This window comes from Miscanthus floridulus, unplaced genomic scaffold (assembly GCF_019320115.1).
Source record: "Miscanthus floridulus cultivar M001 unplaced genomic scaffold, ASM1932011v1 fs_266_3_4, whole genome shotgun sequence".
Classification (NCBI taxonomy): Eukaryota; Viridiplantae; Streptophyta; class Magnoliopsida; order Poales; family Poaceae; genus Miscanthus; species Miscanthus floridulus.
The window spans coordinates 1-21,569 of NW_027096477.1; the positions used below are offsets into that span (position 1 = coordinate 1).

Consider the following 21,569-nt stretch of genomic DNA (forward strand, 5'->3'; position numbering starts at 1 on the left):
TGTTGCAATGTTTCAAAAGCATGTTCCAAACAATCTAAGCTCATGAATGGGTGAATGATGCTCATGTTTATGACATGAAAGTGCAAATGTGGAAGCAAAACACCAGGGGTGTTACACTTTCTCTTTCCTACTCCTCACATACACTATTATTTGGGCCAACAGATGTCTATGCTTCCGTGTCCAGCTTGATGCTAGAATAAGAGCCAAGCTCTCTTCTCTCTCCTCTCTTCTCTCCTCCACGCCAGCAAAAATACCGCCAGGCTCACACAGCTCCCCATACGACCTGTCTACCTCTCTCCTCTTTGGCCCCGTTCGGCTTACCCCATATTCGGCTTCTTTTTTCAGCCGGAACAGTGTCTTTCTCTTACAACAATTCATCCAGAACAGTATTTTTCAGCCAGTTTCAGCCACAAGCCGAACGGGGCCTTTGCATGTTGTGCATGTTGCTGCTTCTTTTTTTTTTATTCAATCTTGTTTGCATGTTGCTAGCGATTTGAAGCAGTCTGTTGCGGACGCCCTAAGAAACCAAGCTTCGAGGAAAAGACGGGCGGGCAGCACCATCAATATTTATTATTTCTATACAAATATATCAAAATCGTTCTCAGAACAATCCAAGCCCTGCAGTGAAGTTTAACAGACCGGCAATACTCACGCCTTGTACCGAGCAAAACTCAACCAACAGGAAGGAACTCTCGTCTGTAAGAAATCAAGGGCCAGTTGCCCAGCTCTCTATTCGCCGGGCTGCAGCCTCGATATGTACTTGTCATATATCTTCGCCGCTCGCTCCAGATCGCCCAGCTCGGTGTAGCAGTCAGCTATGGCACCGTAGGCCTCGGTGCAGCCAGAATCTTCACCCGTCTCCTTAGACAGCTCCAGAACCTTGGTGTACTGCCTCATTGCTTCTCGGTACTTTCCGAGCCTTTGCAGTGATGCACCTAGACAAAAGCCAAATAGCGAGTGAGGAAATTCCCAGGTTACAGATGGACTTCATGAGAAACTGCGTACTGAAGCTTGGTGTCTGCCTGTGAAGTGACTGAAGCTTAAAACTAGTAGAATTCTTTTCTATGGGGATGATAAAGAAGGTTGACAAAAATCGTCCATGGAAATAAAAATTAAAGCACCACTATAAACCAATACAACAAGAACAAATTACATAAGTTTGTTCATTGGAGACAACTCAACCATAGGTTTGAAACATAATCAAAGACATCTTATGCTAAGAACTAATGCAGTTATTTCAGTCAGTTGATATAACGTCTATTACTAGTTCACAACAGAATTTGCTTCAAGTAATCTCTGGCATGTAAATAAATCTCCAAAGTTACAGACTAAGCACACATGCAGATAAAAATCTACAGTATGTATCTTTGGTATGTAGCTATCTGAAGACTCAACAATCCATTGCGATTTGCGACGCTTTGCATCTGCTGTGTATTTAATTTTAGAAATGAGAACTACAAAGAAGGTTGACAAAAGATTTTGTTTCTGGAAAAAGCATTAAACACCAGTATAAACTAAAGCAGCCTCAACAAACTACATAACTTTGTTCATTGGAGGCAACTAAACAAGAAGTTTGAAGCCTCCCAAAAAAAAGACCAAGAAGTTTGAAAGACATTAAATTCATTGTTAAAAACTGAAGTCACCTTAAGCCGAGCAATAGCTTTCCAGTTCATATAAACTGTGCTACTAGTTCACATTAAAATTTGTTTCAACTTATTTCAGATATGCAAATCTCCAATTAGAGAGCAAGGATACAGGCAAACAAGTATTCAGTAAGAAGCTAGATAAGATCTTCGGTATCCGCCTAACTGCAAAATCTACCATCTAATGGGATTTGCAAAAGCTACTTCAAAATTTTACTTGAAGATATTCACTTGGCAATCATTCTCCTAGAAAGTTTGCAAAATAAATCTTTGCTTACAATAAATAAAGGAATTATTCAAAATTCAAAGTGGAACAACAGTCATCTCATGCAGGAGCAACTGAAACACAAGGACAGCAAGAAAATGCAACCTAGGTGAAACAACACCAAACATTTCAGTCACTTTCAGTTTTTATATACAAATATCCACTACTTAGCTAATTCTTGGTGCCAAAGTTAGGACAGCAGCGCTAGTTCTCCATCAGTCAACTACATTGTGATGATTAATATTATGTAGATTGACCATTTCTATGAGAGCTAGGAAAGCATATATGCATTTTTAAGAACAGCACAGGTTATATTGTTTATGCACTGTTCATCCACTATGATAACAAAAATATAAATAACAGTGATTATCAGGGAGAAAAGAACCTAGTCCTCGTGCAGCTTTCTTTTCTTCAAAACGATCTCCTATGCTCTCTGCAAGCTCCAGAGCTGTTCTGAACTCCACTATAGCCTTATCAAGATCTTGATTCCTCATGTAATTCTTCCCATTTCTCAGATTTGTGACCAACTGCTGCTTCCTTGGGTCAACAATAACATCAGTTTCATTTGTTCTCCCAACTGGCGCATAAGTAAGGCCAGGCGCAAATGATTCAATCTGTGCCTGCCTTCTAAGTGCTGCATTGATCTGGCGAAGTTGATTATTGAGCTGCTTCAATTCCGCCTTTCTTTGGCGTGCTAACAATCCTACATGTGAAAAATCAGAGAGAGAAAAATATTAGTGACTTAAGTAACATCCATCTCCATGAACTTTGCATGCAAGAAGCAATGATACAAACGAGCACACATGTTCAGATGTCTTACCACCAACAGCTGCTCCTATTAGAGCTACAGCAATGAAAATTGGCATATTGGCGAAAGAATTAGGTGGTTGGCAAGTCTCCGCTGACGCCTCAAGAGGTACAGCAAGTAATGTCATGGTTGAAAGTACAGCAGCTTTCAGAAGGTTGGGACATGACATTTTCTGCAGTGGCAAATTTCAAGTGCAGAGATAATGCCAGGTCAACATCCACACTGCAATACAACTGAATGGAGAGCAGAACAGCATATCAAAGCAAAGGCAAGCAAGAATACGCTCCACTAGTGAAATGTAAATTCCCTAAACTGCTCAAAGTTTTGTAAATGTACGCAAAATTATGTAGATTGTGCTCACTGTGCCCTAAACCGACGCATTGAACTCTGCAACAAGCCTCTTTCTTCACGATGAGCAGAAATTCTGCTCACTTCAGAGTTCAGATGCAACTATGTAAGCCCATATTTCTGCCTGGTTGTGATTCACAAACTAGTTGCAGGTGGTGGGCAAAAGGATCACACAAACTGCCAAGGAACAACCAAAATACAAGTGCCTCGGATTGAATGCGCTATCTAATCTACGACTCTACGTATACCATAGCCATAGCCACATCAACAGGGTATTCAGTTGCAATGTCAGTGTGTCACCACGAAGACTCAGTGCTCCATATGGGCTTATGCATTGCCACTGTACACCCACATCACGTGAAATTTAAAGTAGTTGGTTCACAGTTCGATCAATTCAACTCTCATTGCAGCAATCGAAAGCATAATCGAACGCACCTCATGATCGATAAGCATTCTCCGGAGAGCTTGCGGCAGCCGCGGCGCCTCCGCATCCATGGCTTCGAGGTGCGCAAAACCGCCGCTGCCATGGGTCCGTGGCTGGGGCAGGGAGCCGACGCGCAGTGGCGCCGCCGCCGCTCCTTCTACTCGCATCAACACGGAGCGCGAATCAATCGAAGCAGCAAAGGTAAGACCACAACTTGGGGCCTCGGGGGTTTAGCGGCTTACCAGAGAAGAGGCGGGCCCGGCCGGGGAGATGGAAGCCACAACGAAAGCGCGAGAGTGACGGGGAGCCAACGTTGGCGCCGCGGTGGCCGACTGTCGCCTGCATCACCGCCGGTTGGCTCGGGCAGCGTCGGCCTCGTTCGAGGCAGGTGGGGGAGGGAATGGGAGTGTGGGACGCGGTCGCGTCGGCCGTCGCGTGACGGCGGTCGCGTGCGGCGTGCTACGTCACCGCACGATGGTTTCGACTGGGCCTGTGGCCCTGTGGGCTACGTATGTACACGGTTTTGATCAGCCCATGGAGATAACAGCTCAGGCCTTAGTTTTGGTAACTTTTTGTAATGATTTTCTTGTAATAGTCATTTTTGCCATTACCGTTAGTACAGATCAACAACCCCATTTTAAAAAGGAAGTTGAGTAAAATACCAAGAATTATTATTAGAATCCTGTGCAAATGCCAACTAGCATAAGTTGGAAGCATGGAAATGTCCATATGGACCGATGGATTGAGCATTTGTGTTTGCCTCTAGGACTTCGGCCCTTGAAACATTATCAAATGAGTAACATAAGAAATTTTCACATTTCCAACTTTTATACTCCCTCAAATTATAAGTCACTTAGACTTTTTAATACATATATTTTGTTATGTACTCCTTTCTAGACATGTTATCTATACCTAGTACTGAAGACGCAAAATTTCTACCCAATATTTTTTTCGTCCAACCTTCCGTTCATGTTTAACTCTCCCACGTTTTAATATCCTGTTTAGTGCCGTCCATGTCCATGTTTCTCTTGTTTAGTCCGGACTCCGCTCAGCTTTTGGTCTCCTCTCCGTACTATCATGGGGCTCCACTCGATGCTGTTTCTCTAACTGCAGAGTGGTGTTTAATAAAACAAGCTACGGAGCGGTACAGGGAGAAGAAGAAGGATTTACACATAATTTTTATTGACTTAAAAAAGGCTTGTGATAAAATACCAAGGAATGTTATGTGGTAGGCTTTGGACAAATATAAAGTCCCAACGAAGTACGCCGGGCTCATTAAGGACATGTATAACAATATTGTGACTAGTGTTCAAACAAGTGATAGAGACACGGATGACTTCCCGATTAGGATAGGACTACATCAAGGGTCAGTTTTGAGCCCTTATCTGTTTGCCTTAGCGATGGATGAGGTCACAAGGGACATATAAGGGAACACCCCTTGGTGTATACTTTTCGCGAACGATGTAGTACGGTTAATGAAAGCCGGACATGAGTGAATCAGAAACTGAAGTTATGGCGGGAGACTTTGGAGTCCAAAGATTTTAGACTCAGTAGAACTAAAACTGAGTATATGAGATGTGACTTCGGCACTACTACTCGGAAGGAGAAATATATTAGTTTAGAAGGTCAAATAGTGCCTAGGAAGGATACCTTTTGATATTTTAAGATCAATGCTATAAAGAGACGGGGATATTGATGAAGATGTTATCCATAGAGTCAAAGCAGGGTGGATGAAGTGGCACCATGCATCTGGTGTCCTATGTGACAAAAGGATACTACAAAAGCTAAAAGGCAAGTTTTATAGGACGACGATTAGACCTGCTATGTTGTATGGTGCAGAATGTTAGCCTACGAAATGACGACATGTTCAACAGATAAGTGTCGCGGAAATGCGTATGTTGCGTTGGATTTACGGTCATACAAGAAGGGATCGAGTTCGGAACAATGATATACGTGATAGATTAGGGGTAGCACCAATTGAAGAAAAGCTTGTCCGACACCGGTTGAGATGGTTTGGACATGTCCAAAGGAGATCTCCAGAGACACCGGTACGTAGTGGAATCCTAAGCCAGGATAATAATATGAAGAGAGGCAGAGGAAGACCGAAGTTAACTTGGGTAGAGGCAATAAAAGGAGACTTGAAAGGATGAAATATACACAAAGACTTAGCCTTATATAGGAATACTTGAAAAACAGCTATTCACGTGCCTAAACATTGATTGCTTTTGTTGGGTTTCAACTCTAGCCTACCCCAACTTATTTGTGACTTAAAGGCTTTATTGTTGTTGTTGTCGTCGTCGTCTCTTTGCCTCCGCTTGATTTTTGGTTGATGTACCTCCACCCGTCTCAGGTCCTTCGAGTCCATGTCGGCCTTAGCCGCAACCAAGATCGAGCGTTGGGGGAAAAGGACGATAAAAAGAAATAGAATAGAAGGAAGGGTTCCAGGTGGAAAAGTGTGAGAGGGAAAGAAAAGGTGAAAGAATCTAAATTAAAATCGAGAAACTCAGGGATTTCTAATGTAAAAGTGCAACCCACGTTGGGCCTTTGCTGCTGAGTTGGTATCCGCCGCGTCGGCCTTTTTCACCAGTGGACTGGGCCGAGCCGTGGCCCAAGTGTTGGCTCCTTTTCCTTTTTTTGTTTTTCTCTTCTTTTTTTTTTGAGAAAACAGCAAACTTGTGAATTATGTGTAGAATCACAGAAAAATCATATCATAAAATAGCAAAAGAAGTGATCTGATGGTAATGGTTGTGAGCAAAAGAAGTGATCTCATGGTAATGGTTGTGTTAGTTTGAAATAGTATCTTTTATCTAGATGGTTTTCTTTGGTCTCTTTGCACTTCGTGTAATCTGGTGACCCCGGTATGATGTATCTATCTGATATTATCTTTCAATAAAAGCTGAGATATTTCTCGTTCAAAAAAAAATTTTTGGTAACAACAACATTAACATGCAATGTTCATGTGATAATTAATTAATTTAAGGCGACTTATTCTCGTTGGGCACAACATAACCAAACCTTAAATTGGAGCTAAAGGACAAATACTTTTTTTTGAGAAAATTAGTTAGTCTAAAGTAGTATCTTTTATCTGGATGTTTTTCTCTGGTCTCTTTGCACTTCCTCTAATCTGGTGTCCCCAGTATGATGCATCAAACTGATATTAGCTTTCAATAAAAGTTGAGATATTTCTTGTTGAAAAAAAATTGGTAACAACATTTTCATGCAAAGTTCATGTGAAAATTAATTTAAGGTGATTTATTTTCATTGGGCACAACATAACCAAAACACAAATTGGAGCTAAAGGACACATACTTTATTTGGAACATTTGGTCAATACTACATATATGTTGATATTTACATTATGGAGAATTTTATTTTATTCTTCCGTCGCAACGCATAGGCAAATTTTCAGTATCTAAATACATAGCAAAATCGATGTACCAAAAAGGTCAAAGCTACTTATAATTTGAAACGGAGGGAGTCTATATAATGAGGTGACGTTCCCTATCATTGTGTATACATGAATTCGTGAAAAGAATCATCGCCCATCATATTTTATTTCATTTACACATACACAAAAGGGGCTGCTCAAAGCACACAAGACAAACTGGACATAAGTTCTAGCTGGCACCCTAGGATATCACTATATCAGGTAACCAAATCGAACTAACAAAGAACACGAGCAATCTGGGAGGGTGTGATTAGCTAAGCTGAGTTCAATTTTTTCTCCAGACGCTTTGCCGAACGAAGGGCCTCCAGGGCCTCTGCTTGTTTCCCTTCCCGCTTCAAGTTGAGCGCTTTCAGTTTCTCCGCCTTGATCTGTTCTTCAAGTTGATTTCTCTCGCTCCGAGGTTTGCTGGTCCCTGCGACAGATGACTTTGCTTCCACTTTTTGCGGAAGTTGAGAACTTGACTGCATGGGTTTCAGAGGTTGTGCACTAGAAGATTGCATGGATAAATCCATGTCGCTCCAACCAATGGATCTTAGGGCAGACATGATTTGAGGATCAAGAAGATTCTCGATGATCATGTCGTTTGATTCACTTGACTTGCCCCCAGAGCTTGAACTTTGGTTGTCTGACTCAAGTTGGCTCTCTAGCTCCTTGGCCAGTTCGAATTCTGCATCTGCTTCTGCAGTCTTTCCTTCTCTCCGTAACTTGAGGGCGTTTCGCTTGTGAGCGAGGGATTCACGTTGGATTTTGAGACGGTCACGGCTGGACATTGCTTTCTGAGGTTGCGTCGACTTGCTCACTTGTGCAGGAGGGGCAGAAGTTTCATCGTCAGCGTGATTGCTGGAGCTAGCAGGTTGTTGGACCACACTGTTCTGTTCTACAGCAGGAGTAATGGACTCACCCACACCATCCATGCTGTCTTGTTGAGCACCTTCAAGACGCTTTTCTAAGAGTTTCGCCAGTTTCAATTCTTCTCTAGCTTCTGCCATCTTCCCTTCTCTCTTAAAGGCAACTGCTTTTCTCTTATGAAGTAATATCTCATCTTTAAGAGTATCATCTCCTTGTGTTTTCTGATGCCCATTATGATCATGTACTACAGAAGGTGAATGTGGCCCTTTTTCAGATCCCAAGGGATCAGTAAAAGCTCTACTTTCTTCTCCCACATCACCTTGTTTAGAATTGGTTGTCTCAATCTGCGGTTTGCTTGAAGAACCACATACAGTAACCACTGACGTACCAGATTCAGATGCATGCACTGGCAATATTTCGTCCCCCTTCATTGCGTTTCTTACTGAAGATGGGTGTACAGTTGCATCAACACCAGGGACATGCTGAACATCATACTTATTTTCTGTGATCTGATGGCCAGCAGTAGCAACACTTTGACTAGCACTCCAGTTATTTGATTCTTCGATCTCTGCAAGTTGCTGCTCCAAGACCTTAGCCTTCTCCAGTTCCTCCTCAGCTTCAGTGGTTTTCCCTTCCCGTCTGAGTGCAAGAGCCTTCCTTTTTATACCAAGCAGTTCCTTCTGAAGCTGGCCCTTAGTTTTTGATGATTTATGAGGAACTACATGTGAAGAAATTGATGGTTTGTCAATTGTTTCCACAGAATCTGAACCAGCATCTTCCCATCCCATATTTTTTAGCACCGATAGCAATGCTGGATCCTGCATATCATTGTCTGTAACCTCAGGTTCATATACCTCATCAGCAAGACTGATATTTGGGGGTTCAACCTTGTACGGGGGATTAGATGGCAAGCTCCTGGTTTCCTTTGCTACAGGTAGTTTGGAGGAATTATCAAGCTCCTCAAGCTGCTTTTCAAGAATGCTACCTTTTTTCAGCTCTTCCTCAGACTCATCCACCTTCCCTTCCCTCCTCAAAGCTAGTGCCTTCTTCTTCAGAGCCAACAGTTCTCTCTGAATTGCAAGCTTACTTTTTGGCGCTGATATAGGTCGCGCATTCATCCCTGCAAAAGTGGCATCTTCTGCATGTGTAGTTTTCTGTCCATCTGGAGAAGGGACCTTTGAGCCTGTCTCTTCAGTTTCGAGATCCTTCTCAAGTAGCTTTGCCTTTTTAAGCAATGACATGGCTTCTGCAACATTACCAGACCTTCTGTTTGCAACAGCCTCTCTTTTTAGAGCAAGTACTTGCTCCTTTAGTACCTCTTGATTTGAAGAAGAAACAGGTTCATGATTTTCCAATTGTTTGTCATCCTCCTCACTCCAGCCAAATGATTTTAGGGCAGCAGCCATATCTGGGTCATTCATGTCATCATCTGTAACATCAAAGTGGCCATCAGTGGCAAGATCATTAGAGGCACCCAGAATTTGTTCAAAGTTGAAAGCAGGGAATTTTGGATCATCGATAAATATGTCATCATTCTTATCGTCATCCATGTTCCGAATAATAGCAGCCAGATCATCATCTGAGTCTTCTGCTTCACCCAGAATCTCCTGTTCCTCGAGTTGTTTTTCCAAAATTTTAGCCTTCTTGAGCTCTTCCTTTGCTTCAGCAAGCCTACCTTCCCGCTTTAGCAGTAAAGCTTGCCTCTTCAGAGCATTAACCTGAGATTTATCAACACCACCTGTTCTCTTGCCCTCCAATGGTTTGGGGGGCACCTCTCTAAGAAGCTGTGACAACTCTCCTTCCAGACTCATAGGGGCAGCCTTTGTTTCATCACGAAGGTCTGCATCTGACCAGCCTAGATCTCTGAGCTCAGAGGCAAGATCATTTTTTTCTTTCTTAATCCTTTTCCCAGTTGAAGACCTTTTTGTTTCAGCCTCATCAGAACCAGCAGTCGTCGAAGTACCAACAGCAGAAGAGACGTTAGGCGCTTTTGTAGCCATTCTCCTACTCCTCCTCAATTCTAATTCCAGCGCTGCAGCTTGCCTCTCAAGTTCTTTACCATGCTTGAAAGCCCGCAGTGCTTCCTCTGGTTTACCTTCTGACTTTAAAGTTTTGTACCTTTTCTTCTCTTCTACAGCTTGTTGGCACAATTCCTCTGGGGTCAAAATAGATGCAGTATTGTTGAGTTCATAATTGTGTGCTTCAGCAGAAAGGCTTTCATCTCCATTTGCGTCTGCACTGAAATTAGAAGAAGTTCTTCTGGAGGTACTGGCACTGCTTGTGGTTCTCCCAGGAAGCTCAGAATCCAGAGATTGGATACGCTCTCCACCTCCAAGAATTTCACTTAGAATTTCATCCTCTGGTTTCGAAGCAGATTTTGTGGTAGCTGTAGAAATAGGTAGAAAGGATTTTTTATGTTAAAAACTCTCTCAGATAATAAGAAACATAGATGACAACTACACAGTACATACTAAAAATATCTGCATGGTAAGACCAAAAAGTTTTCTTGGTTTGATTGTGCACCATTTATCATAGATCAGTCTCATGCATGCATAACACACTATTTTATTTGAATAATTTCACTATATATGTTAGCTCCCATAGATCCTATTTTGAGAATTTTTCATGTGCAATATAATGATAGGCAAAATACTGCATGTAATATAGAAATATGAAAAAGGTACACCTTTACATATGTACAAATAGATCTTTGTAAGTATATCAGATCAAAGATCAAACTTATGTCATTGCAACTGGTTAGGACGTAAGCACTTGTAGTTGTAGCTAACAAAAGGTAAACCACAGAATAAAATAATTTCCCTGAGGGATGGTGTTGTCGATCTCGATGGAGCTGAACACTGGCCCGGGGCAGAACTCGAGCAGGTTCAGCTCAGTCGCGAGGGAGTTGAAGTAGAACTTGCCGGAAAAATGATTCTCTCGTCCACCACGCGACACGTCCCTGACCTTGACCCACTGCCATGGCCGCACCCTCCGTGGTTGGACACGCGTCCTCTTCCGCCAGGAGGGGCTGCTCGTCAGAAGGAAGGAGTGCGCGCCCCACCCGTCAGAGGAACAAGGGCGAGGTCATCCCTTAAGGAGAGGATTGACGCGGCTGATGCGATTGGGGAGGACGAAGTAGTTGTCGAATTCTTCGGTCAGCTATGGGCCATCGATTCCCCACCCCCGCCGCCGCCGCGCAACCCTAGGGTCCTAGCCGCCGCCGCCAGATCGAATCCTTCCGGTCACCTCTTCTGGATCCGGAAGGATTTGTTCGACTCGAAGGATTTCACCACCCGGGATTGCTTCCCCGTTCGCCGATCTGATCGTTTCGATAAGCCGCCGGTGTGCTTCAGTTTTGCAAAGGACGTGTGGAGTGCTGAGAAGGGGAAGCAGACCTACGCCGACGTGCTCAAGGGTTCGATGGAGGAAGCAGGTCGCTGGGTCTGGCAGCCAGAGCCGCGACGCCCACCACCGCAGCGCCCCCCAGAGGCCACCTCCACCAAATCAGGCAAGGTACCCTCATCAGCAGAACCAGCAGGCGGGATGGCAGGAAGGTGCTCGTCAGGCTGCTCATCCTCAGGGAGCTCCTCGCCCACCACCACCTCGACAGCAGCAGCCGACCCGACAGCATCCTCCGCCGCCACCACCTCGCCAGCAACAGCTACCACCACCACCCTGTCAGCAGCCGCAGAGACAGGGGGCTCAGCAGGGCAGGGGGCAAGGTATGATGATTCCTGAGAATCTGCCTTTTGTGATTGATCCACGGTATAGAGGCCTGATTTGCTTCAATTGTGGAGAGCCAGGTCACTTCATGGGTAATTGTACAAGGCCTAAGATATGCTTCATCTGCGCTATAGCGGGTCACCATATGAGAGATTGTCCTGTCTGGAAACTTGATCATCCCACTGCTGCATATGTTGGTAGTGCTAGTTTGGGCTTAGGCTTCTATCATCTGGAGGTTCCAAGTGAGGAGGCTACTTAGTGGCTCAATCTCACTAATTGTGGTGTTGTAAAAGTCAAAACTGGTGCAGTCACCTTCTGAGTTGGAGAAAGAGTTGTCTGAGATATATTGCAAAGAATGGCCATGGCAGATTAGAGAGCTTGAGCCAGGCAGCTTTCTGGTGAGATTCCCTCCACGCAAGAGGGTGGCTGATATCAAGAACTACCCTTCCTTTAACCTCAGAAAGGAGGGAGTTCAAGTTGAGGTCCTAGAATGGTCTGGGGATTTGCCACCATACAGTGTGTTACAAGATGTTTGGGTTCAAATGAGAGGCATTCCCCCCAAAAGGTGCCATTGGAGAGTCTTTGCTCAGATTGCTTCAAGCTTTGGAATGAATGGTCGAAGTTGATTGGTCTTCTATCTTCAAGTCATTCTATGAAATGGTTAGGATCAAGGTTACTTGCAAGGATGCCCTCAAGATTCCTTCAGAAAGGCTATATGAGATGAACAAGGAGATTTTTCGGGTCTCTTTTGTGGTTGAGCATGAGGGGGGTGAGGAGCTGCAGGGAGAAAAGGAGGATGGTGGCGATGGTGATGATAAAGGTAACGGCAATGATGAGGAGGCTGATGATTTAAATGATGATGGGGTTGAAAAAGCACCGCCTGAGGAATTTCAAATTGGACAAACCTCTGGCATGAAGACTCCAATCTCTAAACAAAACAAGAATACTGGATACAAGACAGTTGTTGATGCTGTTATCCCGGGTGTTATGAATCAGGAAAAGCAACTGATTGCTCTCATGGGGAACCTGGAAAGTAAAGTATCTGCTGCTGAAGCAAATAAGGATCAGGCTACAACTTCTGGTTGTAAGACTGCCGGGGAATGTTCTGGAGTGAAAGATAGTTCTGGATGCTTGGAGTTGACTCCAGATCCAAAGACGGATAAGTTCGTAACAGAGGTAATTGCAAAGGAGTTAACTCCTATAATTGTTGACACAGGGAAAGATGCTGCTAGTATGGAGGCTCAGAAGGTTGTTGGCAGCTGGGAAACACCAGAAGTGGAGCAGAGGATTGACTCCGACTGTTATATAGTGGGAAATAAGTTTCATAGTCTTATCAATGATGAGTCTCACCACTCCAAATGGGAGGAATTCAGGAACCTGGCAAGAGAAGGCGTTTCTGATGAATGCTCTAGGCTGCTTAAGAAAATGGAATTGGAGGACTCTGATGAAGAATATGATTTGCTGGATGATGGTATGGATGAAGGGACACAGGAAGATGCTAATCTCTCTCTGGCTGACTTGGGACTGATACAGGACAAGGGTGAGACTATATCTAATATTCAAGATGAAGCTAAGAAAAATCAGAAAAGAAAACCAAGATGGGGGCCTATAGAGAGAATTCCAAGACCAAGGAGAGGCCAAGATGATGGCCGCACTGTTCTGCAAAAAGCTCAAGATCTGAAAGCAGATAGGAACTTGGAAAAAGGTAAACCACCCAAGTCTTTTGCTTTTGAAAGCAATTCAGATTTACTCTACAAAGCTCAATGCGTGAATATTAGCCTTGGTAGTGATACTATTGCAGCTAATAAAGTTATCGATAACTTGAAAAATAAAGAGATGCTTACTTGTGAACAATTTAAAGAAGATAACCCTGAGGTTAATCTTCCTAGTAATTTGGATTTAGAAGAATTAGTTTCTGAATTTCCACCTTTGAATGGTGTTGTTCAAACACCTAGAAAAGAGAATGATGCACTGGTTGACCAGTCTTGGGCCCTAGTTGTCTCTACAGGCAAAGGCCCACAAAATAATCAGATAGTTAACAATGATAGGAGCATTTTGGAATGTGAGAGGCCTAAATAAAGAGGGCCGTCTTCAGTGCCTTACTGATTTTGTTAATGATAATAAACTTGATTTTGTAGGATTTCAGGAAACTAAAAAAGAATCTTTCAATGAATCTTTTTTGAATTATATTAATAAAGATTTTGTGTGGCATTTTCTCCCTGCCAATGGTACTGCTGGTGGTATCTTGGTGGGTGCAGATGAGAGGAAATTTGAAGTGATAGCTTGAAGAATTGGAAAATATAGTGTGGCTGGTATTATTAGAAATTGTCAGGATAGTTTTGTTTGGAGAATAGTGGTGGTTTATGGCTCCCCTTATGAGGAAGGAAAGTTGGATTTCTTAGCTGAACTAGAAAGCCTCCTAGTTAACTGGGATGGTCCACTGTGCTAGGAGGTGATTTTAATATCAATCACAGCTAAGGAAAAGAGTAATGGTCAAATAAATCAGAAGTGGGCGGATAGTTTTCAAGACCTAATTAACAAATGGGGCCTGGTGGAGCTTAAAAACTCAACCAGATCTGACACATGGACAAATAATCAGGATAAACCCATTTTGGCAGCCCTGGACAAAATCTTTTGTACTGTTAATTTTGAACAGAGATATCCTCTTGCTTTTGTGACTGCCAAACCTAGAGTAGGAAGTGATCATGTCCCTCTGGTCTTAAACCTGGGAGCGAAAATACCCCAAAAACCAAGTCTCTTTAGATTCGAAAAATGGTGGCTTGAGCAACCAGGTTTTAAAGAGTTAGTTAAGAATGTTTGGAGCACACCTTGTGCCTATGATGATCCTTTGGACATCTGGCAGTTTAAAACTAGGCTGTTTAGGAAAAAGATCAAAGGTTGGGCTATTAATATTAATGCCAGTATTAGGAAACAGAAGCAAGAACTTCTTAAGGAGTTTGATGCTTTGAACATTTTGCAAGAAGAGGTCTTGATTCGAGAGAGAAGGAGAGGATGAAAAGCATTACTGCTGAGCTTGAAGCTGTGTGGAGGATGGAAGAAATCAAAGCTAAACAAAGGTCTAGGGATAGAAACATCATAGAAGGTGACAAAAATACAGCCTATTTCCAGGCTGTAGCAAACCAACGAAATAGAAAGAAAAAGATCATTGGGTTAGAAAGTCCGGATGGGTGGATTGAGGATAATGATAAGATGCTGAACCATGCAGTGGATTTTTACAAATCACTGTTTGGGCAAGAGGAGTCCAGTGGTGTGAAGTTAGATGATGATTTTTGGATGGAAGATGAAAAGGTGACTTCTTTGGAGAATGACCTGTTAGAGGCCGATTTCTCTGAAGAAGAAACTAAGGAAGCTGTCTTTGGGTCCTATGCGGATGGGGCACCTGGCCCTGATGGCCTCCCTTTCCTCTTCTATCAGGTCTTTTGGGATGTTATTAAAAAAGATTTGATGATGTTAGTTAACAGTTTTGGGAAGGGTCAGTTAGACCTTGATAGACTTAACTATGGCATGATTACTTTGATCCCAAAGGAGCCTGAGGCCAAAATCCTTAAGAAATTTAGGCCTATCAGTTTACTCAATTGCAGTTTTAAGATCTTTGCCAAAATGCTGAATAACAGATTGGTGGTGGTTGCAGATAGATTAATAGCCTCAAACCAAACAGACTTTATTAAAGGCAGATATATACTGGAAAGTGTGGTTGCTGCCCATGAAATTATTCATGAGGTACATAGAAGTAAGGAAGAAGGAGTTATGCTTAAACTTGACTACGAAAAAGCGTATGACAGGGTGAGTTGGAGCTTCCTTGAGGACATGCTAAAGTCTAGAGGGTTTGGGGAAAGATTGGATTAGGAAAGTGGTAAGAGGTGGCTCCTTATGTATTAGAATGAATGATGAAAACAGTAGTTATTTTAAACCTGGGAAGGGGTTGAGACAGGGGGACCCTTTGTCCCCCCTTTTGTTCAATCTAGTAGATGATGTATTTTCAAGGATGCTTATGAAAGCTGCCAAACAAAATCTTATAACTGGGCTTCTTCCTCAAGTAATTGATGGAGGTATCATTAGCCTACAATATGTGGATCACACCTTACTGTTTTTAGAGAATAACCTAGAAAAAGCAAGCACTTTAAAGTGGCTGTTGGTTTGCTTCGAGCAAATGTCAGGTATGAAAATTAATTATGACAAAAGTGATCTTCTAACCATAGGCCTAGAGGAAGACGATGCAAACTGCTTTGCAAAAATTTTTTGCTGCAAGAAAAGTGATTTTCCAATAAAATACTTGGGAGTTCCCCTGCACTTTACAAAACTGAGAAAGCAAGATTTGCAACCTGTCATTGACAAAATAATTAAAAGGATAGCTGGATGGAAGGGTAGGCTAGGGAGACTTACTTTGCTCAAAGCTTGCTTAGCAAGCATCCCCATTTATCTGCTTTCTGTAATCAAGTTTCCAAGATGGGCTATTGACATGATTAATTCTCAAATGGGTTGTGGAATGATAGTGTAGATCATCATAAATATCATCTTGCTAGCTGGCAACTAGTCTCTCAGAAAAAAGATGTTGGCGGTCTAGGTATCCCAGATATGAGGAGTTTAAATTTAGCACTCCTAGGTGCTTGGATTTTCAGATATCACCTGAATTCGAATGCTATTTGGAGAAGCATTGTTAATTTCAAATACAAAACTGAAGACCCCAATATGTTGTGCTGCCCAACGGTTGGGGTCTCTCCTTTTTGGAAAGGAGTACTTTGGGCGGTTCAGGCAGCCCGTATGGGTATTAGGTGGGTGATTGGTAATGGTAGAAAAGTCAGATTCTGGGAAGATATTTGGCTGGGTAACACTAGCCTAGCTACAGTTTATTGGCCTCTATACGTTATTAACGAACAGCAAGGTAAAACTTTACATGAGGTCTGGGATGGGGACAACCTTATGCTAACCTTCAGAAGATGTGTGTCGACTAGTACTATGAATCTCTGGTTAGAGTTATGTAGTCTGTTGGAGTCAGTTTCCCTCTCTGAAGAGGAAGATCAGATTCTGTGGCATTACACTTCTTCGGGTAAATATTCAGTCCAATCTCTGTACGCTGTGATTAATCACAGGGGGGTCACCCCAATGTTTGTAGGTTCAATTTGGAAGCTTACTATTCCACCAAGGGTGCAGTTCTTCCTTTGGCTCCTCTCTAATAATAGAGTTTTAACAAGAGACAATCTAGGCAAACGCAGGGAAGTGAGTGATCCCACCTGCTTGTTCTGTAGCGAGAAAGAATCGATCTCTCACCTCTTCTTTGAATGTTGTGTTGCTAGAAATATATGGCTTATTATCAGCGAGTTACTGAATCAGGATATAGGGGCTAACTTTGAATCGATTGCTCGGTTTTGGGTGGCAAATAAACACCACAAGTTTACTAATGTTGTTACTTCATCAATTATTTGGTCTCTATGGAAGCTGAGAAATGAGATGTGTTTTCAGGGTGTTACATGGACAGGTATGAAAAGAGTGTTGCTGCGGACTGTCAGGATGGCGAGAAGGTGGGTGCCGCTGCTCAACCTGGAAACTGGACTGCTAGTGGAGGAATTCGCGCACCAGCTGGAGAACAGAGCAAGCTTGCCCCCTCAACTGCAGTGGATGCCGGTCGTGATCAATACATCATCAGGGTGGGATCTATTGGGTGCTCAGCCTTTGGGATCAGTCGTTTCGGGTCAGACTAATACGCCGTTTAAATTGTAATGTCAGTAGACCTGAGGTTGTGTCTCAGTTTGGCTTAGAGCCTTGATTTTGGCGGGCGCGCCTACACGCCAGAACTGTAAAACGTCTTTGATTTTGATAATACAAAAGCGGGGGAAACCCTTTCTTCTAAAAAAAAAATTTCCCTGAGATAGAACAAAATATTGTCAAAGCTGTTTAATTGTTCACTAGTGAGAAGCTGCAAGCACCATCATCACTAGTTAGGATACAGTGTCAATAAGCATTGTGTTTCAGAGCTTAACGATATAGCTCCCATAAAGCATAATCAAATGTAAAAAAAGAAATAATACCAACCAGCCCAAACCTTGTGCACAAGCACCCAAAATGGTCAAACGTGATTTATATTATGATGAGAGCCAAATTTCAACGTAAACTGCATCTACATTGGGTTCCATGCTGATAGTCAGATTTCAATCAACATGCCCTTGATTGCTATTGGTTTATTATGATTTCCACAAATGTACTACTTAAACGTATTTCAAAGCAGTAGTATCAACCAAATCACGTTTATTCACTGAAACACATGACTGATCGAAAGGATAAGAAAAAGAAAATAGACCTCTTGTAGCTCTATTTTTGTGCCCATATCTCAACTCATGGCGTGCTGCTTCCTCAAGCTTTTTGCAAGGATCACAAATTCTAACAGGTGAATCACCCTGTCCACGTAAAACCATCCTCTGCTGGGTGCAGCTGCTGCAGAACAATCCCCCACATCTTTGGCAATGGTGCTACATATCAAATACACAAAAGTCAATTGAAGGGCAATTTCAGAAAAAACATTAACATGGAAATGCAAGCATTTAATTTATTGAAACAAACAAGTGAGACATTTTTAGGCAGTAGATTCAAAAGTTTCATAGCAAGCATTTCACTTCATGATTGACCATATTTACAAGCAGCAAATGACTAAAGGAAAAGCATTCCAAGTGGAAAATGACTAAAGGAAAAACAATGGAGAACATGAACCAAACACAGTGATTATAGTTTCTACAATCAACAAATTTATTTAATCAATTTGCTTTGTAGTCCAACATTTCATAAGTTTTGCTAGTGGTGGAGCAAGTAATGTAAATAAGCAGCATATATAAACGAAACTGAAAGAAGAAAAATAGAATCTCATGATATAAACCAACCACGACAGTGTACAAGATTATGGAGAAGAACTAAATTAAGCTTTACGGAGGAGGGTGGGTCAAATTGGATATTTGGGACTCCAAAGATTGACTCTTTTGATCTGCTGACACTCGGGTGGATGACAAATGGGTCCATCTGTGTCTATGAATGTGGGTCCAGTGTCAAATCTGCAAACAACCCATGTTTTTGAGTCCTATTTTTGCAATTGTCCCGTGTGTGTGTGTGTGTGTGTGGGTGGGGGGGGGGGGGGGGGGGGGGGGGGGGAGGGCATCCATTCAGAATATTATCACTGCAAGGGAGGAAAAAAAAACAAGAGATTACCTTCCTAGTAAACAAGGAGAACTGAACAGAACAACCCTGACAGTGGGATGCATCCACCACCCAGGTAGCGCCTCGCATGGACGGCTTCGGTGGCAACCCAATCTTCTCCAACATAGCTGCCTGTGTGGATAAACTCTCTTCTCCCTGTGATCACGGGCGGACCCAGTAAAGGACATGGGTGTACACATGTACACCCAATATTTTTTTGCAAAGCAATCGAAGTTAGTAGGCATATACATACACCTGTAATTAGATTCAGATCCGATTACGAATAGTATGTTAGGGTTTGGGCGCACGGTTTTACCTACGAATTACGCTAAGGTTTGGGCGCACGGCTTCGCACAGCAGGAAGGGAGGACCAAGGCGAGGGAATACCTGCTGTCCTGGTGGTGCTCGTCGCCGGCCAAGGTGGCGAGTGGCGAAGTAGGACAACAACGACGGTCGCGGGGGCGAGTGGCGAGTGGCTGCAGAGGGCGGACGCCGCGCCGGAACTGGTCGCGAGAACGCTGAGCCCCAGGTGGTGCTCGACCTAGCGTAGTCTCTTCTCCGGATTGCGGCGCGGCGATCGGTTGGAGATCGGCCGCGGGCGAGACGAGTGGCGGGCCAAACGTCGAGCAAGGTTAGTAGAAAAAGCCGCGGTATCTATACGGTGACCTTGCACTTTGCGTGTCATATGCATCTACGTATATTAACGTATGTCTAATAATAAATAGGTAAAATTTATAACATTTTGTTCGCTCATCTATTTTATTTTTGTCGTCTTCCTCTAACTACTGTACAATTAAGAGTTTTTTTTGTGTCCAAACTTTTTTATATATATATAACCTGTGTTCAAACGAGCTAGAATCACTTTTGTCCAAAACATAATGCATCCTCACGTTGGTGCGTCGTTTTGAACTCCATGTACAAGGAAGCAAAGTCAGAGTAATTTACTTATCTTGGATATCATAGTGCATGACCGTACATTTATACCAGGGAAGCTCGGGCATATATAGGCTGAAAAAAGTCAAAATATTGTTCCAGCTGATTTATTGTGAGAGAAAAATAATATTTCAGCTAAAAAAAGAAGCTAAAAAATACGAATTATAAAATAAACAAACAGTGCCATACAAAATATGCAAGAATTAATTAAGGAGCTGTCGTGTTCTATTAGGACTCATTAATTGGTGCAGCCAACAGAAAATCTTGTTTGGTCTCTTGTAATTCAAGACAGACTCACGAACCAATATATAGGAAAGACCAGGCGTAGTCAATTGGACACGTATGTATTGATAGAAAACCGAACGCAGGGTAAAAAAAAAAGGGACAACCAATTTGGACCCAACCCAAAACCAGACCCATGGACACAAACCAAAACTGTACTCCGGAACGGACATAGAAACGGATGCAAACCAAAACTGGACTCAGAAATAGAAGATCGGAAAGAAACGCAAACCAAACCCGGATGCGTACAACAGGAAATCGTACATAGATTGTACCTGTCTCAGCAGGAAAATCCTTCCAATTGTTAGAAATCCTAATTCTAATTCAAATAGATTCTCTGATCTCATATAACCTAAATAGGAATTCTAATTCAAATAAAAAAGATAAAAGTAGAAATTTGTAAGTATATACGTAACTCATCTTATATCTTATCTCGTTTTCTATTTTGAATTCTTCTTTTTGTCCCAGTCCGGTTTTTTCCATCCGTGTTTGTGTTCCGGCAATATTTATCTGCTAGGTTTCTTTAGGTCATTTTTTTTCTCCGTCCGTCCATTTTTTCCTTTTTTTCTTTTTTTTCTGGTTTGGTCCCCATGTTTTCTTCCTCCAGTTTTTTTGCTATTTTTTCCACGTTTCCATCCATCATGACTTTTCTTTCGGTGGTTTATTGTGATTTTTTTAATATTTCATCCGTTTAGAATACTTCCTATGGAGTAGAGTGTGTACAAAAACAATAGACATATGACACATTAAGTGTAACAAAATTATGAGAACGTACACAATGTGTTAGGTAGATCGATGGTATAACAATCAACAAACCCTCATGAGATCTAGCTACTTGTAGTCAAGCTAATCTCTACCAAGTATTGTGTCATCGCTAATATTGATAGCACAATCATGCCTTCTCTATGCGCACCACTCCTGTTGATCGCTAAGGCCATCGTCAAAGTTGCGCTTCAGCTCAACTGTGGCAGTCGGGCACGCCCGCTACATTGTAGGAGCCGTGTCCACACGGGTACTATGCCGCCAACCTTGTCGTTGTGCAGTGGTAGCCCACGTTTGTACGATGGCTGTCACGCCACCGACACAGGCTGCCAAGCCATGGCTGGTGACACCGCACGTGCGTGCTGTCGTGCCACCGATTTAAGCTGCTTCGCAGTGGGCGCTATGCCCACACGTAGCTCTGTCATGCTACCACTCTCGTCGTCGACAGGACAGTAAATTATAGTCCCGTCGCAACGTACGGGTATTTTTGCTAGTTATCTTAAATAAAAAAAATAAAAAATTGTGGACTTAAAGTTGTACAAAAAAGGATTAAAAAAATCCAGTCCACCTTATATGGTACACATTATTCTTCCCGACCTAACTCACCACTCCATCCAATCTTGTTCTCGTTTCTACCTCCTCTCATCCGCGCTCCTCACCTGCCGGCGCTGCCTCTATCTCCTCCGGGCCGCGCCAATCACCTATGCAACCTTGTGCCCATCGCCTCTGCCCCGCCCCCTCCCAGCCTCCGCCCCGCTACCTCCAGTTGCGCCCTCAGTGTGCCTTCCTCCTGGACACGCTTGTCGCTAGCCTCCTCCAGGCGCGCTCGTCACCTCCGCTGCCACCGATCGTCCCTCCCTGAAGTACTGCAGCCCTAGATCTAG

General features: G+C 42.9%; 3 protein-coding genes across 6 annotated transcripts; 1 reads left to right on the forward strand and 2 right to left on the reverse strand.

Annotated features, from left to right (window-relative positions):
• Positions 1-333: 333 nt before the first annotated feature.
• Positions 334-4,147, reverse strand: LOC136531032 (protein FLUORESCENT IN BLUE LIGHT, chloroplastic-like). The gene is made up of 5 exons (XM_066523744.1): positions 3,731-4,147; positions 3,500-3,645; positions 2,729-2,888; positions 2,294-2,611; positions 334-935 (listed from the first exon to the last, which is right to left on the reverse strand). Exons 1-5 carry the CDS (start codon positions 3,831-3,833, stop codon positions 730-732), a joined length of 933 nt encoding a protein of 310 aa, XP_066379841.1. The 5' UTR covers positions 3,834-4,147; the 3' UTR covers positions 334-729.
• Positions 4,148-6,944: 2,797 nt separating this feature from the next.
• LOC136531030 (uncharacterized) lies at positions 6,945-19,357 on the reverse strand. 3 transcript variants are annotated; one of them, XM_066523739.1, is made up of 4 exons: positions 19,096-19,357; positions 18,721-18,864; positions 17,825-17,993; positions 6,945-10,171 (listed from the first exon to the last, which is right to left on the reverse strand). In XM_066523739.1, the coding sequence occupies exons 2-4, from the start codon at positions 18,832-18,834 to the stop codon at positions 7,191-7,193; spliced, it is 3,264 nt and encodes a 1,087-aa protein (XP_066379836.1). In that variant the 5' UTR covers positions 18,835-18,864; positions 19,096-19,357; the 3' UTR covers positions 6,945-7,190. The 3 variants fall into 3 exon arrangements, with proteins under 3 accessions (XP_066379836.1, XP_066379837.1, XP_066379838.1); XM_066523740.1 differs by having other exon boundaries at positions 19,025-19,357; XM_066523741.1 differs by lacking the exon at positions 19,096-19,357 and adding an exon at positions 18,445-18,566 and having other exon boundaries at positions 18,721-18,858.
• Positions 11,291-17,359, forward strand: LOC136531031 (uncharacterized). Of its 2 annotated transcripts, none has more exons than XM_066523742.1 (2): positions 11,291-13,213; positions 16,990-17,359. In XM_066523742.1, exons 1-2 carry the CDS (start codon positions 12,121-12,123, stop codon positions 17,226-17,228), a joined length of 1,332 nt encoding a protein of 443 aa, XP_066379839.1. In that variant the 5' UTR covers positions 11,291-12,120; the 3' UTR covers positions 17,229-17,359. The 2 variants fall into 2 exon arrangements, with proteins under 2 accessions (XP_066379839.1, XP_066379840.1); XM_066523743.1 differs by lacking the exon at positions 16,990-17,359 and adding an exon at positions 13,647-15,616.
• Positions 19,358-21,569: the final 2,212 nt, after the last annotated feature.